Here is a 21,473-nt window from a genome sequence, read left to right on the forward strand (position 1 = left end):
AAAGACCAAATAATTGGATTAAATGCATTAAACAAGAAGAAAAGCCGATCTAAAAATCAAGATGAGGGCGTTGGCACTACCCATAGTGTATGATTATTATTAGAAGCCTAAAATCAATTATTTTACTGACACATATCTAATCTATGATTGTAGCTAAAAGATTTTGTTTTTGGCAGACGCTAATATGGGCAGATGGTTAATTACAGAGACTAGCTAAATTTGAGATGACGTCAAGTCTTCAGTTTTGAAAAGCCTCTCTGTATATCAGAAGGCACTCAAAACTTTCTATAAACATGTTTAATTAACGCAGACCTGTTACCACATTCGCAATGAGACACATTATTGCGCAAGTTATATTAGGAACAAGTTCTACAAATTAAATCGTTAAAAACATTAAATAAAATATATATTAATAATGAAACATGATTTAATCTGCCTAAACTATTATTCATTGCAAAGTCCTGAGTATCCTTTTACAGAAGAAATAATAAATGGACAGGCTGGGGGAAGCAATGTGGGGGGGGGGGTTCTGGCTGCTTTTTGGAAGTTGAGATGGTAATAGAATGGTATGAGGTCACTAAGAGAGGGGCCCTGAAACAGCTGTTAACGTCCAATGAAGGCTCGGTCATATCATGCCTAGTGGCATGAGGTCCCATGCTGGAGCCTACTTTGCTTAATTATAGTATTACTTCCAAAGGCCGATTATTGTCGAGAGTGATAATCCCTGTGCCAAGGAAAAAGCGTGGCATTGCACACACCTTGCTGAGGAGTGTAAAGGCTTAATGTTTTTATACCAACCTGTTAATTTCAATATATACCTGAACAGATTAATGAGGGGCTAGTTAAAGAAGTCCTCAATCAGACCTTGGGCAATAAGTTGAAAAACCCTATCTGTCTTCAGTCATGTGCTGTGGCTTCTCTTTTAGATTTGGATGATTACATATCAAAAATGGCTTTATTCTTTGAAACTCTTATTTAACAGACATCAATGCAGACTTTCACCAAGGATCCTATTCTAAGAGTGCCGGAAAGTAGATTGGGCATTTTTTGTCTATTAACTTGGACTGAGAGCAGTACAATTTAACGGGAGAAAATGACAGACCTCATTTTCATCCCATAACAATAAAGCCAGAATCTGATCTGAAGAGCAAAGTCTATTGTGCCATCGATTTTGTCAAAGTATTTCTGAAAGTATGAAAAGAAGTTATAAGTAGCAGCGCTGCACAGCATATGTTCAATTGCAGAGGAAAGCGAAATGCATTTCAACAGCTTTCAAACAAATAATCCTTTATCCATGGTAAAGCATTACCATAAAATCATTTTCCCCATTCAGAGGAGAATGCCCCCTAACTCTGGTAACCTAAATGAACGCAGACACGTTTACCTTTTTATATAGCCCTTCCTGGGAATTCTTCTATGTTGACTCAGATCCCCAGGTGCTGGACAGGGGTGCACTCTTGTCTCATAGTTCGGGGAAATGAGGCTTAGATCTGCTGACTCCCTACCTAGTTCTGCCTATGCAAATGTATTATCTGGTCAGTTCCTGCATTTACCCCATTAGCTGGCTCCATCTTTTAACATTAGATTTAATGTATAAAACGCCAGCAGATTTTGCAGCATTACTAAAATAGGGGAGAGTACAAAATTTAGCAGGTGTATTGCTTTATAACAGTCAACAAAAAATGGGGCGCGTGTGCATGGGGGACAAAAAAAATACATATTATATATATTATCCCATCTCTATAAGTAGATATATCTTAATTCTATATTTATACATCTCTTGGATGTCCCCATTTATATTTATTTCATATCATAATGTCTCCACGCGATCATCATGCGACTTAGCCCCTCCCCTTGAAAGTCGTCTGTCATAACAAGGCACCATGAAGCCTTCAAACACATCAAAGCGGATACCACATGGAAGCATACACAGCTCCTATTTGATTCTCCGGAGGAAGCCATAGGTTGATTGACGAAACGCGTGGAGAAGAACTACAGAATCATTGGACATTTACAGATATCATTTTGGACTCTTTTATTTAATGAGCGAGTTTGTATAACATTGCTGTTGTGCCAAAGTTATTTTTATCTTTTTCTTTATATGAAGATACTGCACTATTGTGGCACTAACTCTTCACAGATTTTGAAGAAGCTATTAAAGACACTTTTACTGAATCCTTGACGGGCCTGATTAATTTGTTTGTGAGTTATATTCACATTACAAACCACTGAGTATCATTTAACAATATTGCACTATTAATGTTTATTTATTTTATTGTTTATTATTATTATTTTATTTTTTATCCCCTATGCACATGCGCCCCGTTGTTTGTTGACAGGCTTTTCCATACATCCTGAGGAGTGTTTTTTGGGCAGCCGCCGTGCCTCCGGGGGAAGTATTTTTTATTTATTTATTACACCTTTTATGTGAAAATTGGGTTTTCTTTCACTGTACGGCTTAATAACAGCCTGGCATCTACTGATGCCACACGTAACTAACCACAGGCCATCCAGAGTTAGCCCTTCATATTGCTTAGTTCAGAGACAAATAATATATCTGACAGATTTAAATATCCATTCATCATGACCAGTCAGCGAACTCTAATACCTGAGTAATCAGCAAAGTCCCAATTTAGTGAATATACTTTCCGTGAGTTAGTGTATCCTTCCTCTCTTTACCTAAATGTATTAATATTAAAATGTTAAACAGTTCATGACACATAAAAACAATGCTGGCATTTAACGAGAACTATTTTGTGATTAGTCATTTTATACGCGGTTGGTATTTTATCATTTGATGTGAAATGTCAAGTGACAACAGCCAATAAACAGCTACAGACTCGCAGAACTTTCTGAGATGACTTTAGCTATGACAAACAGGTCAGGAAGAAAGCAATGGAAGTCCTTCTGCAATATCAACTGATACCTAGAAAAAAAAAACCAAGGGCGACAGTATCTTACACTTAACCAATCTCACAAATATTAACTTCAGTTACTTCTAAGGAAAGGCGACAGTTTAAAATGAAACCAAGAGTATCCACAGACTGTTTCTGTAAATGTTTAAAGTAAACATTAAGTGTTCCATGGAAGAAAGCTTTTAGCGAGGGATTACAGGACAAGGATGTTGTTTTTTAAAACAAGGGTCAGTTTATTTAACCTGTAAGTACTACAAGAACATATTAATCATAAAACAGTTCTACATTTACCCCTGCTGTGTCTTTTTTTCTGCTTTGATGTAAGTTTCACTGTTCTACATCCATTCTAGTGACCAGATGCCAACACATTCAACATGAGGCTTTAACATGCTGAGGGCCTTGCCATATAGCATACCCTTCAAGACGTCCTGACGTACGTTCATTTTTGTCATTAGGCATGCTTTAGTTAAAACATCAACCACTTTGTTCATAACCCACTATGGAGTGATATAAAAAGAGGCTGTTCCCTAAATGACTTTCTTCTTTGTTTCAAAATTGAAGGATCACCTTAAGAATATGACAACATATACTAAAAATAATACATGAAAACCTTTTTTTGTTTACATGAAAACATCACATTTTTAGATTTTTTTGCCATTAACAAATTCTTGTAATGTAAATGGTGTTTAGCCAAAACTGAAAAGTACATTATTTCATAATGGTAAATTTAACAAAAGGGGCTTCTGCATTTAATGAACATACCTATTACACACCTTCTTGCTATTTTTCAGATACGTCATAATCAAAAGGCAATAACGTTTGGTATATTTCACTTAATGGAGAGTAATGCACTTGCAGAGACATGGACATGCAATAGTGGGAACATTAAAATTAGGACTATATCCATATGAACATCAAACTTTGTTGTTTCTGTATCTACACTCATTTTGTAGAAATAGCTTTTTTACCCAGTTTATCTCATCTACTCTTGTCCTCAAACTAGCTCATTTCTTCAACCATGGTCTCTGACAGAACAGGGATTTTTAAACCCCAAGTACATTATGTTACATTACACTCATGACCAGTTTTCTAATTTATTTAAATAATGTGCCATTTGCCATATTCCACCTGGAAGGTCTGCCCTATTGCAGTGCCAAATGCACTGTGCCAAACAGTGCCAAATGCCTTACTGATGTCTAGATAGGCTTAATGAACAACACCTCTGCTATTATCTTAGTCACCCAGTCAATAAAATAAAGTTAGTTTAAGGGGATATTCCTGTAGTAAACAGTCCTGTTTCTGATCACGCAAACCATTTACTTTGAGATATTTCAGAATCCTAAAGCATGGCTTCAATTAATTTACCAACTGCTCACATAAGAGTTACTGGTCTATAGTTGGCTGAGTGTTCCCTGCGGTTTTGGAGATGCTCTGACCAGGGTGTCTAGCCTTCACAATTTGGCCCTTGTCTAAGTTGCTCACATCTGTATGTTTGCAGATTTTTCCTGCTTCTAACACATCAACTTTGAGGATGAAATGTTAATTTGCTGCCTAAGATATCACACCCACTGATAGGTGCCATGATATGATTATCCGTGTTATTCACTTCACCTGTCAGTGGTCATAATGTAAAAACCAGGAATTTGCCTTTAATAAGATATAGACACTTCACAGAATCCCTTTGGGGGCACATTTTTTTTATCATGGGTCTCTACAATTTACGGAGAATTGTAATCCTACCTGCTTGGTTCTCAGTTTAGACTCTTCTGACAGATTGTTGTAGGTGTAATGAGCCTGTGTGACTCCACAAAACAGAACAGCAACGATGCCTACAGCAGAAAGAATGCATTGGTTAAAAACACATAATATCAGAGGGTTAGTAAGAGCTAATGTGACCTAAAGAAAGAAGGTGGAAAGTACGATCTAATAGCACAAGGAACTGTTCAGATGATGTATGAAACATTATTATTGTTCCACCCAGGGCCGGAGTAAGAGCATCATGGGCATGGTGCTTAGGATTTTGGTGGGTCTTTTTATGGAAATAAATACAAGAGGCAGAACAGACAGAATCTTAACTCCTCGGCTCCTCAAGGGGCAGCTGACCCTTTTTCCCTGCATTAAAGACGGCCCTGGCGGCAAGGCCGGACTGAGAATGAAAAGCAGCCCCAGGTATTGTATTGTGTGGTTGAGCTCTTGTGCCCACACCCCTTACTGAGCCGCACTATTTACCATCCAAATAGCTATAAATTATTCTTTTTCAAACTATATTAAATAGTTCCTTTATGATAACAGAATACCGAACCGAACACACACAAACACCAGGACAGGCTCTGCCTGTTTGATACCCAAACACACACCGCGACAGGCTCTGCCACACCGACACCCAAACACACACCAGGACAGGCTCTGCCACACTGACACCCAAACACACACCAGGACAGGCTCTGCCACACTGCCTCCCAACACACACACACCAGGACAGGCTCTGTCACACCGACACCCAGACACACACCAGGACAGGCTCTGTCACACCGACTCCAAACACTCACACACACATCAGGTCAGGCTCTGCCACACTGAAGCATAAAAATTTATTTTCTACACTGCTTTATCATTAACTGTCCCTTTGGTATTTTTGCCCCTTGTGTATTGATGCCCCAGACAGGCTCCCTTTACTATTGATTAATGTGCCCCCATAACCTTGTGTTTTGTCCCCCTTTGTGCATTTATGCCCCCACATCCTTGTGTATTGATTTATGTGATGCCTCAGCCAACCCCCTCCCTTGTGTATTGATGCCCCCCCCCGTTTTGTATTGGTTAATGTGATGCCCCCACTGCCATGCCATTACATTCTAGTTCAAAGCAGCCATCGTGTGGCTGTAAGACCGTGTTACAGCCGCACAACGGCTGCTTTGAACTTTGTGGCCGGGCGGCTGCTTTGAATGTTGGTCTGCCGGCCTACGGCCCACATCAGCCATGCATAGGCCCAATCAGTCTGGCCCTGACTGGGCCTATTTTCAGGTAGGAGCCTGAAGCTTCAGCTCCATCAGCCCCTACGTTAATCCGGCCCCGGTTCCACCTGCATCGCATCACATGAGTTTGACAACATGTGTGAAATGAACATATGATATTCAAGTTCATCATAAAATGTCATAATGCTGACGTTAGTGTATGTCTACTCTATGACCAAAGATCACATATATGTTTTCCTTTTAAAGACTTCTTTTGGCATCAATTTCCTACCAAAATGGTCTCTTTGCTAAACTTAAGCAGAATTAGGCCCTGGAGTCTATGTGGCACCCATTCATACATTCTGCACCATAACAGGCATTATTCAGATAGCTTTACATATTTACAGTATAGAAAACACTGGAGGCTTTTGTATAAACATGATTTTAGTGAAAAACTTTGAAAAGTTTTTCAGCAGGACCTTTCCATTGATTGCTAAGCTTATAAGACCCCTGGTAACCTCTGCCCCAAGATACATTTTTACGCATTACTCCCAATGTTTTTTCTTCTTTAACCAGAAGATTAACATTTATGTTTTCAACTAAAGGAAATGAATGCTGAGCTCTAGAAATTCTGCCTGTGGTGGCAGTGTGGGAGAAAACAGGATTCTCAGCACTCACAGTGCAATGTGCCAATGAACCGCCATACATCCAAAGCCAAAGAACTACATCTAATGAAGTGTTTTTCAAGATCATTAACTTCACACAGCTGTTAAAGCGCTATTGACAGCACAGGGAATCATAACGTTTGCATACAATATCACACTGTTGGGATTCATCGAGCTTGAAGCGCCTTGGAATGATGAAATTAAGCAGCCATTACATTGGGCTTTTATCTAATGTAATAATGTCTGGCACATGGTAACTCTATAATGGCTACCGTACACAGTATTTCTTTTCCTGAAGCCTTGAGCAATGGAACCGTACAAAGTATACTAGGACATCAATGAGTCACAGTTTGTGGATGTGAAATATAAATCCTACGGTCAGTATGCAGTTGACCTGTAGTTGTGGGAGCGACGCTGGTTACAACCAGCGCCCTCGCTATCCTCAAACTGACGTACATATTTTTTGTTTCATAACTGAACCAGAGGTGACATAACTGCCTACCCGGAAGCGATTTAGGACAATCACTGCGGCCTCACTAACTGCTACATCTGCGGGTCATCCGTCAACAGGGTATAAGCTCTATTAGAGCTGGGCATAGTTTAACATGTCAGGCCCTACTTGGTTATATGTTCATAGGTTTCGGTCTACCTCACCTAGGATCAATCATACACTTAGCTATTACATTGCATTAAGCGTATAGTACCAGTGGTATCATGTTTTTATGTTTATACTACAATTCTTCAACTTCAGTTGACAATATTTTAACAAAGTTCTATTTTCTTATACATTCTAGAGGCATTTGGATACTATATATATATATATTACTCTTATTTTCATTTTCATGCACCTTTTGTAGATTTTATCCTGTGTCTATACAAGTAACTGCGATAAATGTATTTTCTATGAACAAGCAACTTTTTTAGACAACTTGCTGTGAGTGTAGTTTTCTTGAGTTTGTGAAGTATAACCACAAAGTAAAAAAATATTTACATACTGTTTAAATTTTTCTAGAAAGTATTTTTATATTTGTGTGCTTTTTTAAATCAATCTTCAAGTCTGATTCTCATTTTAACAGGTCTAGTTCTTACTTAGCCAGTATATATTCGGTAATAACGAAACATAACACATTTTAAGGGCTGAGCATTATATCTCATTTGATGAGCAATGCATTCGTTATGGAGATCATCTTGTCAGAATAAATAAATCCGTAGCATCATTTACTGTCACTCAGCGTAAGAGAGATAAACAACTACAGGCAACACTAAAACACGCATACGCAGTCGCAGGTTCATAGCTCAATCCACATGATGGTAACGTCTGATTCACACTTCTACAACAACAGATGTTAAATTGCTGCTGTACTGCCATAAACAAGCAGGGAGCTGACAGATCAGCCGGGCAAGCTTTGCGGCTTATGAGGTTTGAGCATTGTCTAAGGTCTCTTTAAATATGAATTTCAACAAGATAAGTGGCCCATCTTTACCATTAGAGTTCATTTTGCAAGCTTTAGTTCTCTCTGAAGGGTCTGTGGGTAATTACAGTAGTTGATGACATCATCTGAAAAGATTGCTCCTATCTATCTAGCTCTCTGCAGCTGGCTAGCTTACAATACTATCGGCAGATGCATGGTTTCAAATTATGTGTCCCAGGCTGGTCCTTTGTGGCACATCAGCTTGAGGCATGCTAAGATGACAGTACACTTTATTCAAAGCAATTATATTCTGGGTTTTTTATGCCTAACTAGTGTAGTGGATTCATATACCATTTACAAACGATCAAGAGAACAATCACAAACCTTTGAGTGCTTGTGAAAAAGCAGGTGTAATTGCATTATGGGGCAACACAAGTTGTTTTTGTCATTCCATTATGTTGCATATACTGTATGTTAAGTAACAATTGGCCTCACGTATAGCTAGCTCTGTTTGTGCGCCAGAGGCAAGAATGGAAAATTGTGCCCCCAGCTATTTTTTTTTTTTACAGAGGTTATTTTATTTACACTGCCCTTACACGCACCAGTCCATAAACACACATACACATACACACTGCTTTTACACACAGCTGCCCATTAACACACATACACTGCCCTCACACATGACTGCTGTCACGGAAGCCTCCGTGCCATGGGCTCCTGGAGGGGACTGAGTGCCAGCCTCCTTTCTACAGACTATGCGCCCTGGTAAGGTGTGCCATGTTATCCAAATCATACGAGACTCTAAAGACTGTGGAGCTCGGAAACAGATTTGAGGTTTTTGCATTTTGGGCCTGTGACGTTTCCTAGAGTCACCCTACCCCTCAGTTAATGTTATCCAGTGACATGAAGCCCTTTTGTGTGTTATTAACCCCTTAATGACAAAGCCTGTACGGACTCAAAATGCATTGTTTTCAATGGGTTTAGGGACCACCCATTGTCTTTAAGGGGTTAATAAAAATGTATTTTATTATTGCCTTATTTCCTAACCATTTACACACAGCACACTAAGGTCTGGGAGATAATCTAATCAAGACAATGTGTATTCCTTATTTTAGTGGTGTCTATGTCCTTTTGTATTGTTAATCCGTTTACTGCCCCTGTTGTCTCTGGGATGCAGATTAAGGGGGCGGTTTGTATCCCAGTATCTTGTTTTATGTTAATGTGTGTTCTGCTGGATATGTGTCTAAAATAAATCAGTTCTCCTCTTGTTGTACCTAAAGAATAGTCTTGCCTGGTTATCTGGGTACTGGATAGTGATATCCCTTTACTTTGCTTGGGGATTTGCCGATGGAATGCGGTGGTTTGTCGTCCTAGCGGGAGAAGTCATCTCTTGGCAGAGAGGGACAACCTGAGGTCCCTGATAAGTCCGTCACAACTGCGCATAAACACACATATACACATACACTGCCCTTAGACACGACTGCCCATTAACACATATATACACATACACTGCCCTTACACACGTGCCCATAAACACACATATACACATACACTGCTCTCACACTCCCCTGCCTTTACACACACACCAGCTTACAAACACACAAATACCTACACTGCTCTTACACGTACACTGCCCATACACACATACTGCCCTTACACACACACACACATATACACAGCCCTTACACCCCTTTTCCCCATCTCTTACTTTTCTCATCATCCATCATCTTCTATCTTCCATCCTGTGGTGAGAGTACGAGGTCTGTCACTCCTGGCCTCTGCTTTAGTGCTCCCTCATCACTACGCGCTGGCTATTGATGCAGAGTGCTGGGGTGACGCCATATCCCGGCGCTCTGCATCATTTGCGGTGCGTAGTGATTAGGGAGCACGGAAGCTGAGGTCTGAATTGACAGACCTCGTGCTCCCTAATGTTGGGCCGGTTAGAGGGGGATTGTGAGCTCTCTTCAACCAGCCCTGCTCATCGGACACCACCTCCCCAGACCAGCGTTGATGGTGCCTGGGCGCACACTGCCCACGGGGGCGCCTGATGAGCAGGGCTGGTTGGGGAGAGCACAGTCGTGCAGCTGCCTCTGCAGTCCCCTGAAGACCGGCCCTCGGGAGGTGGCCTCTCTGCTCGCCCCTCCCCTATAGATACGCTGGTCAGAGATCCATGCTCTCCCCAATCAGTCCTGGAGGCTGCCGCTGCTGACTGGGCAACTGCGCACTCCCTCGCAGCTGTCTCTCTCGCCTCACCCTTCCTACGGCCCTGATTGGCCTTGAAACTCCCTTTAACGCATGTATGTCATTTATAGGACCTGTTCTGCCAACAGGAAGCTAATAGGATGCTATGAGGAAGCAATCTTATAGTTTTATCATTTTATTTAACATATGACTATTCTAAGGATACACAATATAGAACAGAATATTCTAGCTACAAAAAAGTATAGATTGTACCGATATATCCATTACTATATCTTTCTTGCGGCAGCTCTATGAGACTACATGAGCACTAATTTCAGATAACATTTTAGTAAAGTTCCTAATGAACTCCTATGAAATTTAGAAATGCTGCTGCGTCTGTAGACACATCAGCGGACAGGATCGGCATCACTTTTTAGTTTGAAAATGAAGTGTACCGCATGACTGATTATTGCTAAATGAATACAGTTTGAGCAAATTAAAGGAAGCCGATAAAAGCGTTTGAAAGGTCAACTGCTTAGCTCACCATCAATCGTTACTTTTTACCAGCTGCCTCAAAATAAGTCTTCTCCTGTTTGGTTCATAATTAGCGGCTGAGGATTAACCTTGGAGAAGCTTTGAGTAATGGGAGCCATGTTACAGAATTGCTTTGTTTTTTTTAAAAAAAAGTTTGTCTGCATTTAGTTGAAAAAGTAGAGGTTGCTGTCCATAAAAATAAGAAACATATTAAACAAAAAATACAGCTTTCTTCTACTGCCAAACCGCGAGTATAAATAATTAAAATGCAAAAATACCACATGCAGTGTCAGGTATATTGATGGTCTCATTCTCCATAACTGGATTGTTTTTTAGGGGGACTAGAACATCGTTATAATACACAATTTTTATTCGCTATAATAAAAACTCAAATCTAAACTTAATGTGCTTAAAAAAGTAGAAATGGTAATATTTGTAAAAAAATTCTCCACAAAAACTCCTTTTATACATTTCATGTAAATATATTTATGTCGGGTGTTTAATGTAGCCAGGCCCACACTGGCCATCTTGCACAACGGGAAAATGACCAGTGGGCATCTGGCTGACATCACCATAAATTCACTATAAATAATAAATACCTGATATTATCATATGGACTGGCCTTCTGGCATATCGGGCAGGAACAGTTGACTTTTGATTTCTAAAGTTTTATTACTTTTCTAAATGAAGAAGCTAAAATGTGTTTTTACAATGTTTGGTGTCATTATTAACATACATTTTACATTAAACATTTAGATTTATAAAAATCCATTTAGACATCTCATTTAGACCTAAATACGCCTATCCAGGTATCTTTATCCAAGTTTGTGGCTCTTTTCTGCTTAATATTTGACTGAAGATCATTTGGGGTACCACTTCCAACTGCAGTTTACTTGTAAAGATTATTTGGTGGCTGTGTCTAGAACTGAACACAAGTTTGGGGCACAATTAATGTTAAAGATATCTCTTTCGAAGGTTCACATGCAGTAGATCAATTATAGTTTTATAAACTCTTTTGACAATAGCGACTTGGCCATTCAGAGAACCACTTGATATCTGCAATGATGTAAAAGGAAGTTCCGTTAATACTCTTCCCAATAGGCTAAACATAGCTTTGGAAGGTTATAGTAATCTTTATTATTGTTACCCATTCAACTCTAGATCTTGTACGTGAATTTTTTTAATTAATATTCATATGCACAAAGAACAATGTCATGAATTGCATGCTATATATCAGTAATGTATTATTTGGTCCTTAGGTACGAAATCAAACAAACTGCCTTTTGAATGTTACAGAGGTTAATAATGGCTCATGGTTAGCTGCGTAACTAATGCATGAATGAAGAGGAAAAAAATGATAGACTGGCAATCTAAAATTGATGAGTCACATTAACATCTGTTCATGAAAAAACCTCCTTCCATTAATTCAAACGGCCATTATCCATATCAAAACCCAAGCAATGTACTGTGACATATTGATGATGTGAGACACATTTTCCAAATGGCTCTTTTAATATCAAAACAATCAATATCGGAATCTAATGTATAGCCTGCTGTCATTTTAAAACCGGATCAGTGTAGCATTCAAATTCCTTTCTCCCTGTGCTTGTTTTCAAATCACTCTAGGCAGCAAATACATTTTTGTTAATTAAAAATAAGGAAAGTCAGTATTGTTATTCACAGAGCTGAACTGAAACAGCTGGGGCATTGGCTCACTGTATTTTGTGAGATTCTAAAACAAATTCAGCCAATGTTCACCTCTCTATGTGACATTCAATGCAAATTAGCTGCCGCGTCTACCCTGCGTGTTCAAGTGTATGCAATATCATGAGAGCACCATGTCTACTCATCTGGGATTCTCAGCATGTGATTACCAGGTGTTGTCTTGGGATACTATGTGAGATAACACAATTAACATATGATATATTTAAGCCCCTGGCTTCTCGAATTCCATATTTACACATATTTGCTGCTTTTTCCTTGCACTGGTCAGATAATCCTTCATTACCCAACAGGGATAGGAAAAACACAGCAAAACATAAAAAAGTAGTGCAAAGAGAAGGTCAAAATGTGTGCTTTCAACTACACAAAGTTTTCCAAGAATTTCTTCCCAAAGGGGAACATGCATAACTCAATTACTTGCCAAAAGAATTCCAAGGGATTTTCAAAAAAGTATATTGTTTCAAAAATAATCAGGGATAATAATATTCCCTGAATCATAACATTTATTAAATCACTTTGTCTTAGTCTTAAGAAAGGTGTTGAACATTATGAGGTCACTCCATGGCTGGCATTGCATTGTTCAGTTATGAGTCGAGATTTGCTTGCTACAAAAAAAAAATTAAAATAAAAAAAAAGACGCACGTTGCTCTTACGATTACATGGCTGCATGATAGGGAGCTAAAACATGAGCATTGTGCGCCATTCTCCAGGGGAATAAACATGTTTATCCCCCTCAGTTCTCCAGGCTGCACACCTATCTTCCTTTCTTCTAAAGTGATTTAATAATTCCTGTAAAACAATTATTTAGTGCTTTATTTGTTATGCTCAGTTTACCCACTACAGCACTGCGGAATATGATGGCAATATATAAATCAATGAATAAATACTAAGTTATGTTTTAAAGAATAACGTTATTGCTAATTCTTTGAGAAATAATTCATAATAGCAAAGTCTGGGTAACCTTCGTTTACATTTGGCCTTGCAATTCTCAAGTCAAGGGAAGAAGACAAAGAGTAAGAAACACAGAAAAAGTAGGTTGAAGAAGACCCAGAAGAGAGGAATTTCAAGAGAGACAAAGGACAGAGTCGCAGACAAATAAAACAGAAGCCATTACAGTGAATTACTGAATATTACTTTCCTCATAGATTTTAATAAAACGTTCTCCAAACCTGCATTGGCAAGTATACTTTAGTCGAAGAGTGGAGCACAAATCAAACAGAATCTCAAGCTGTTAATCAGAGGGTCCCTTTGCGACGATTGCTTCACTGTAGTCTAGACTTGCCATATATTAACTGTATCCCTGCGAGCCGGGGTAATCCAAGTGTATGCTGCGGTTATTAAAATCTTCACAGCAGCCTCAAGTCAAGGCTTTTGGAATAAGGACCCTAATCCGTGACTTACAAGCGGTGGCTTTACATCGCACTGTGATTTATTACATCCGCAGCCACTTCTGAGCCTCCTAAACACAGATGATCATGCTGTACTGCAATCTACGCAGTGAATTCCATTTTATCTGATTGCTTTTTGTTATTTTAAATTCTGCTGTAGCAAGAAAAATCAAACAACATTTTCTACTACGTCAAAAAGGCTAACTATTCACAATCTATTATTTTATTAATATTGTATATTAGGGCAGATTATTGGTTTAAAGTCCAATAGGTACTGATATATAAGGAAAGGAATCCCTTGCCCCATAGAGTTTACAGTCTAATTGAATGGTCCCCTTTGTGGTCATACTTGTGTTCTTACTACAGATCCAATACACTAAAAGCCGCTATCAGCGTATAAGTACAAAGGAGTATGCAAACATCAGAATACATCTACCTATAGCACCTACAGAAATAGACCTGGTTTTGACTTAAAAGAAAACTTCTGCCAGTATTGTGCTGATTATTTTTAAACCAGTTCAACTTTTTTGCATAATATATGTTTCAAACAACAGTTTATTAGCCATTTGTATGTGTTCTAGCTTTATTATCTCAGCCCAATGAGACCAACACTCTGACTTCTCTTTCTGTCTGTGGTAAAAAATAGAATGACTCAGTGTTAATCACCCTGACTAAAGTACGTCTATAGAGAAAGGATTTCATTGAAAAAAGCATAATTCTAGCATTGCTTTAAAAAAAATCAGATAAGCGTGATGTCTGAACAGGAATAGTCTCTCAATATATTACATTACTGACAACAACGGCAGCCTGCAGATACATTTAGTTTTTCGGAGCACAATTAAGTAAAAAAAATTTACGGACAAGTGTATTTTTTTTTCCTCATGGGACTTCCCCTTTAAGCACAATGTCCACTAAATGCTCTGTGGGTCTGCTCCTGGGCATCATGTCAGGTGAGAGAGAAGACCAGCAATTCCAACCCAGCATTTTGTACCTACTATCAAATGTAAATGTGTACATTCCGTGGATCCCTGGAAGCCATAGGGCCTACAGAGTAACATTTGAGACCTTCAGAGATCTCAGCAAAAAAATGCTCAAAAGAAGGTTTGGTTTCCTACCATCCATCGAGTTAAAGCATAGCATAGCTGCTGGAAATAACAAAAATCCCTTCAAAACAGTTTCTGGTATTCTGATGTGAAGCATCTGTTCAGTTCTAACATAACAGATCTCCATTTCTGACACGTAAATTAAATTAACAATTATCAACAACTAAAGTATTTACTAATAGGATTTTATATGTTGTATATGTTAATCAATTAAGAAATAATATTATACTTCAAGTGAAAATAGTATTACTGCAGGACATCTCATTTATACTGATAAATATATGCATACCTATGAGGCTAGAGAGGTAGACAGTTATATAGGACAAATTTATGTCACTCCAAGATTTTTATTCTATGAAATGTTAAGTCACATATTTATCTTGATTTTGAGTGTATTTCTAATGGAAACATGAACGGGTGTTTATCGGGACACCACAACCTGGTGAGACTACTGACGTAAGAAACAGCATGATGCCTTCATGATTAGTCTCTCAAAAATGAAAAGGTTTATGGAATAAAACTATTTGCTAGTAAGAAATGTGTATTCTGCAATAGTCCACAAACAATACACATATACAAGTTTTCTTCATAAACTGTGACAATTTGACTCTTACCTGTGAGTCCTGCTGCTTCTGCAGATAAGAAGGCACTCCACGACAGCAGAAAAAACAGTCCGGTCTCCAGCATCGGAAACTCGCATAGCTTAGTAAATTTTGTCAAGTGACCAATAGCTATTAAGGAAAACACATGGCTGTCATAGGAATAATTCAGCATTGTCTATTATTCCCTAATAAGCTCACTTGGGACTAAAAAAAAATACCATATTAGCTCGATTATAGGTCGCATCCCAAAAGTTAGGTGCTTTTTTAGAGAAAAATTTAAATTGAAAAAAACAACTTAATGGAATAGATATGCTGCCACTCTGCCCCCCCGAGATATGCTGCCACTCTGCCCCCCTGAGATATGCTGCCACTCTGCCCCCCCCGAGATATGCCGCCACACTGCCCCCCCCAGGATATGCCCCCAACTAGACTTACCAATGCAGAGTCACAGGGGTCTAGTAGGGCCAGCGGGGGACATCTGCGCAATACACCTGGACAACTTCTGGTGCTGGCACTTCCGCCGTGGGAAGTGCTGGCAAGGGATATTGTTAAAGCAGACGGGCCGACAGAGGAAGTAGTTTACGCGCATCGCCGCAGCCGGTTAACGTCTGCGGGATGCGCTTAGACAATCCCCCATGCCGGCACTCCCCCAGTGGAAAGTGCTGGCAGGGAGGCTGTCTCAGCATATCGGAGAGTAGGATGCAGGTCCCCTGCAGCGCTGCGGGGGATCTGTATCCTAACCCTGCTGCCTGCCCGGCGCATTCTTGGGCTAAACCGCGATTATAGGGGGGAAAAGTGCGGCCTATATTCGGGCACATACCGTATATTGCAGAGAAAATTGCTTGCAATGTGTGCAAACAATCACTCAGACTAATCTTAGTTTGGCGCTTTTAGGGTTTATTCACTACATGGAGCATTGGCAAGACAAACGGCAGAAGAGTTTGCTATTCCTTATGAAAAGCCAACACTAGACGGTTCCCCCAACTAGAAAGCCAACCTTAATAAATCAATCAAAATTAATGGTGAAAATTTTAAAAATAAACACTTGCAGCAACCATTAAAAGTACTCTTCCATTACTTCTTTAAAGTGTATCTCCGGTTATTAACACATTTGGATGATGATACTGTGCCATTATTTATTTGTTTTAGGAATTGTAGAAATATGGTGTTTTATATCTGATGAGCCTACTTTATTAACCCCTTAATGACAAAGCCCGCCCATTGTCCTTAAGGGGTTAAAGACTTTTTGTAAGTGTATACATAAATACACACACCAATCCGCCATAACATAACCACTGACTGAAGTGAATAACACTGATAAACTTGTTATCATGGCATCTGTCATGGGTCCTGCCATTCATGTGCATTTTACTTTGACGTGTACCACCTATCTAAGCATTGTTGCAGACCATGTATGCTCTTTCACGCCATAAAGCAAAAATGGTTCAGAAATGGTTCAAGGTGTTGACTTGGGGGCCTCCAAATTCCCCAGGTCTATGGGATGTGCTAGACAAAAAAGTCCGATCCATGGAGGCCCCACCTCACGACTTACAGGATTTAAAGGATCTGCTGCTAACCCCTTGGTGTCAGATACCCCAGCACACCTTCAGAGAACTCGATGCCTTGATGGGTCAGGGCTGTTTTGGCAGCAAAAGGGGGACCTACACAATATTAGGCAGGTGGTCATAATGTTATGGCTGATCAGTGTATACTCCCACGTATTGCTCATTTTCAATATTGTGTTACACTATCTCTGTGTTATCTTTTAATGAGATGTCCTCCTGATACCCTACTAAGAAGGCTTTTCCTGGAGAAGCTCACTGTGGTTGGACTTTCATAATATATAGTGAAGTGAATAAGCTGAATTACAAAACTCCTCAAGCTCTCCTGTCAACAAACACAGATTGGTTATAATTTCCTAAATGTTTTTGTCTGGATATTGTGCTTCCATCATTTGTTAAGATATGTTAAATAATATTAAACATTTTCATGAAATTCACTGTATGTTTGCACAGACATGCTTCATCTAACTCCTGCAGTCGATGGATAGTTAGTACCTGAAATACCAGCTGCAGCTGCCAGCAAATCTCATAATACTAATTCAGATATGCACCAAGTGTCCCATTGGGGTCAAGATAGTGATCAGTTCCACTGGTTGGCCGTTGTATGCAATATTCAGGGTTCTGGGCAAATATGACATCATAATGTATTACTATGTAAAGAAGGACAGGGATGCTGGTAATCCCATTGAAGCATTTGTTGTGTGGAGCTATTTCATTTGCTTTTGTTTGATTTGTTCATTGCAAACAGCTGAAAGCCTGTAAAATTTGACAATAAATCTGGTTTGCAATGGGAGTTGAATAATTTTGATTGCAACTGTACATTCTAATACTTCAGTGTTTAAATGTTCATACTTAATACATACCTTTTATATGCGAAATGTTACAGTAAGTATTCTGCCCTGCTAGCTTAAAAAAACCCTCCTCTGAGTGCAGCCTTGAAATCCCAAAATTGATTTTCCGGAGGAATTTTATGCACAACCTTTTGAACCATGTTCGTGAAAAGTTTATAGCAAGTGATAAAGTTAATGGCTGTGGTAAATAAAAGGCTATTAACTGAAATGTCACTTGTTCTGTACTTTTTATAGTGAATGTAAATGATGTCCAGCAACAACGACTAGTCTTCCTTATCAGGGACAGGGCTCACGTCTGAGTGAAATCCTAATTCAGTACCAATTACACAAAACTATGAGTAATGATAGACCTAAATTAATTTTAGTGCCTTGTGCCACCAGGTACACTCCATCTTACTGTTCATTATAAAGTGGATCTGTTACTTTTTCTAAGTTTTCTAATTCTACCCTAAGTAATTAAATCCTATATAATATGAGTACATATTAACAAAATAAATGACATATGGGTATTAAAAGCCAGCATACACACAGACATACAAACAAAAGGCACGTGCTATAGCTAGCTTTAATAAATTAAATCAATTTACATTAAATCATCTATTAAATCATGTGTTCAAGAATGTTTGATGATGAAAAGCCTCCGACATTAAGTATAAAGATAAATTAGAATTATTATATATTAAATGACTTACAATAAACTTCTTAAGTTTTCCTAAATTAACAAATAGTTAACCTAAACAATAGCGGAAATGCAAGCAAATTAAAAGATTAGGACAAACATTGTTATCTTCTTTGTGACTTAATAGGACTATATGCAAATTACTACTAAAGGTGTTGTTCTGCCTACTCTGCTGAATTCAACACTTTTGTTACTAAATGCAGCATTAGAAACATAATTCTTGGTACTGCTGAATATTCAAACCTTCCAAAAAAGATACCTCTTCATTCATTCATGTAAACATTTGTCTCATTCATTCCTGAGCAGAAAACAAAAAATAGAATTCAAAGGATATCAAAGCTGTGACTACGGCGTAAGCTGAGCCCATTGCAAATGAACCAGCAAAGATCCCCAGGAAGTTGCCCACACTTTGGAAAAAAGCAGCTGCATCAAATACGTTTGGATTCTCCTTTGGTCTGTATATTGATATGGAGCTAAGAAGAAAAAGAAAGAAAGAAAAAATGAAATGTGATTTGTAAAAACTATGGTTCCATGTGTACCAAACACTTTATGTAACAACAATAAAAATATACAAAACAGATCAATCATGGTTTCTACTTTCTAGTACGGTTTGTGGTCTACAGACAAGTTTTGAGACAGGCAGATGAGGAGATAAATGGGAGAGGAATCTAATTTTCTTTCATAACACATAATTTGCATACAATAAAATGAATTGGGGTCAATGTAAAATGGACTTGTAGCTAACATGAAAATACATCTCAGCCCTACAGCACTACAGAAAGTTATTGTGGAGAGGGCACACTAGAGTGCTTCCACATATATATATATGTGGTTGGCATCATGGGTCCACTTTGCCAGCCATGTATCTAGAGGTGATCTATTGAGCTTCATGAGGAATTCAAGTCTTTCATTTCCCATGTCCTTTCAGGAAGACCCTCAGACGAAACAGAAGCCTTAAAAAACAGCTGAATGTGTCTTCATTGTAGTGATGTAGTGCAGTCAAAACAATTGTATTCTAGGTGAACTAACCAGGTCTCTTTAGTTAAAAAGAGCAGAGTCACTGATCCCCAGTACCTTCACTTAAAGTTAGGAGATCTTTTTAATGATGTACATTTTTTTCCAAGTTATATTCATTCGTTTAACTTTTATGTTTTTCTCAGATTTGGCATAGCTAATGTTTTATATAAGAGTTATGTGGGTTTTTATAGTGGTATGCTAAATATTTTTTAAGGAATTTATCGGAAAAAGGGATATAATTAATTTTTAGGTTTAATGAGGGTGCAGGGGATATTTCTGTGAGCAGAGTCTTCAGTTAGGGGACTGCCCACTGAAAATGGAGACACTATATAACCATATTCAAGTTTTGACCTTAAGATGGGTCCCTGGCAAGTTTTATGTGGTAAATAACTAACAAAATCATACACATTGTGAGTTACCATTGTCTGCAACTCTCTGTGTAAGGCTGAGGAATCCTTTCATGCTATTATTCAGGAAAATAACATCAAGTGTGCATTAGTACATCAAGGACCAGTAGAAGTACCAACAAAAAATACACACAAAAAAGCCATAAAACAAATAAGGACATATGCACGGCTGGCAACCTTTGCCAGTTTTGTATACAGTGATATATTTTCTATTGGGGTCAGACCCCCAGCCACTTGCCCTTCAGTGGTTGGCATCCCAGGTACAGTGAAAGGAGCTTCGCGCCTTTAATAGACGTAGCGCCGGGATATGACATCATGCCCAAGAGGGCAATCTGCACCTCGGATTTGTACCAGCTGGACTGCCGTGCCCTGGGCCTGTCGGTCCAGGTCAGTGAATGTCACAGGTTACATAACATTGTTTCTCTCCTAAATTCTACTGTATGATCTAGAAAACCCAACCCCCACATCCTTGTACATCCTGAGTCTTCAATGTAACAAATATATAAGGAGAAAATGTAACACCACAAAACCATAAAGCTTATTGCATTTACTGGAAAGGGATGCTTATCCTGTAATCCATTTAGAAATGCTTCCGGAAATCTGGGGAGACTGAAAGTGATAAATTCCAAGGCATTTATAGAAAAATAAACAAGCAAACGTTTGATGCCAGATTTCTATAAAGAAAAAAGAAACATCCATGATATCAGTAAGGATTAGATGAGTATCACATATTTATTTACTGAAATCTTGTTTCTAAGCTTCCTGGGTAATGCAGGTGCATAAGCAAAACATAGCAAAAACAGATAGCTTTGCATTATTTATTGTCCATATGTCATCTCTGCTGTTGCAAACTTATAAAAGGTCTTGTTATTACATTGCCTTAGGCAGTCCCGACAAATAACGCAAAACAAAGCATACTTTTCATGAAACAGAACCCATCTTATTATCCACCAAGCAGTTCAGTTTTCCATGTACCCAATGTCAGGCACACACACTATGCTTTCATGCTCACGTAGCGTGCGGTCGGGCATATCCAGCCACTGGACGCACGCTACAGCACCTGAGCTGCCGATGGATTGGATGCTGTTAGTAGACTGGTGGACGACAGCGCCACAAACTCACCTAAAAGTCCGGGCAGGTTATCAGGTATTTATTATTTAATTCAAATATAACCCTAAGTTAGTATATAAGGCAAATAATCAAAAGGATCAACACATTAATTAACATGTAGATGAAGAATCAAAATATATGGAAGAATAAAACTTCAGGGTTGCTGCTAGAATAATAATGACCAATAAGTACAGAAAACAAAGCAAGAATTCAGCGCCTACCCAGAGAAAAACATTCAAAAAATACATTTCTAAGGAATAAATATTGGAGATTCTGTCACACTGTATAGCCGTATATTGCTTAACTCGCTACTACGTCAAAGTATCTCAAATACTTTTGTTGTTTTAGATGCAACAATAAATGAAGAAATGAAC

General features: G+C 38.7%; 1 protein-coding gene across 1 annotated transcript in view; it reads right to left on the reverse strand.

Annotated features, from left to right (window-relative positions):
* The window catches only part of SLC9A9 (solute carrier family 9 member A9), a 206,200-nt gene that overhangs the window by 121,244 nt on the left and 63,483 nt on the right, over positions 1 to 21,473 (reverse strand). The window contains exons 7-9 of the mRNA XM_053459240.1: positions 18,900 to 19,038; positions 15,486 to 15,591; positions 4,656 to 4,744 (exon numbers count right to left, since the gene is read on the reverse strand). Of these exons, the coding sequence (XP_053315215.1) occupies positions 4,656 to 4,744; positions 15,486 to 15,591; positions 18,900 to 19,038 (334 nt within the window). The remainder of the gene's footprint in view (positions 1 to 4,655; positions 4,745 to 15,485; positions 15,592 to 18,899; positions 19,039 to 21,473) is intronic.

The sequence above is a fragment of the Spea bombifrons genome, chromosome 3 (genome assembly GCF_027358695.1).
Source record: "Spea bombifrons isolate aSpeBom1 chromosome 3, aSpeBom1.2.pri, whole genome shotgun sequence".
NCBI lineage: Eukaryota > Metazoa > Chordata > Amphibia > Anura > Pelobatidae > Spea > Spea bombifrons.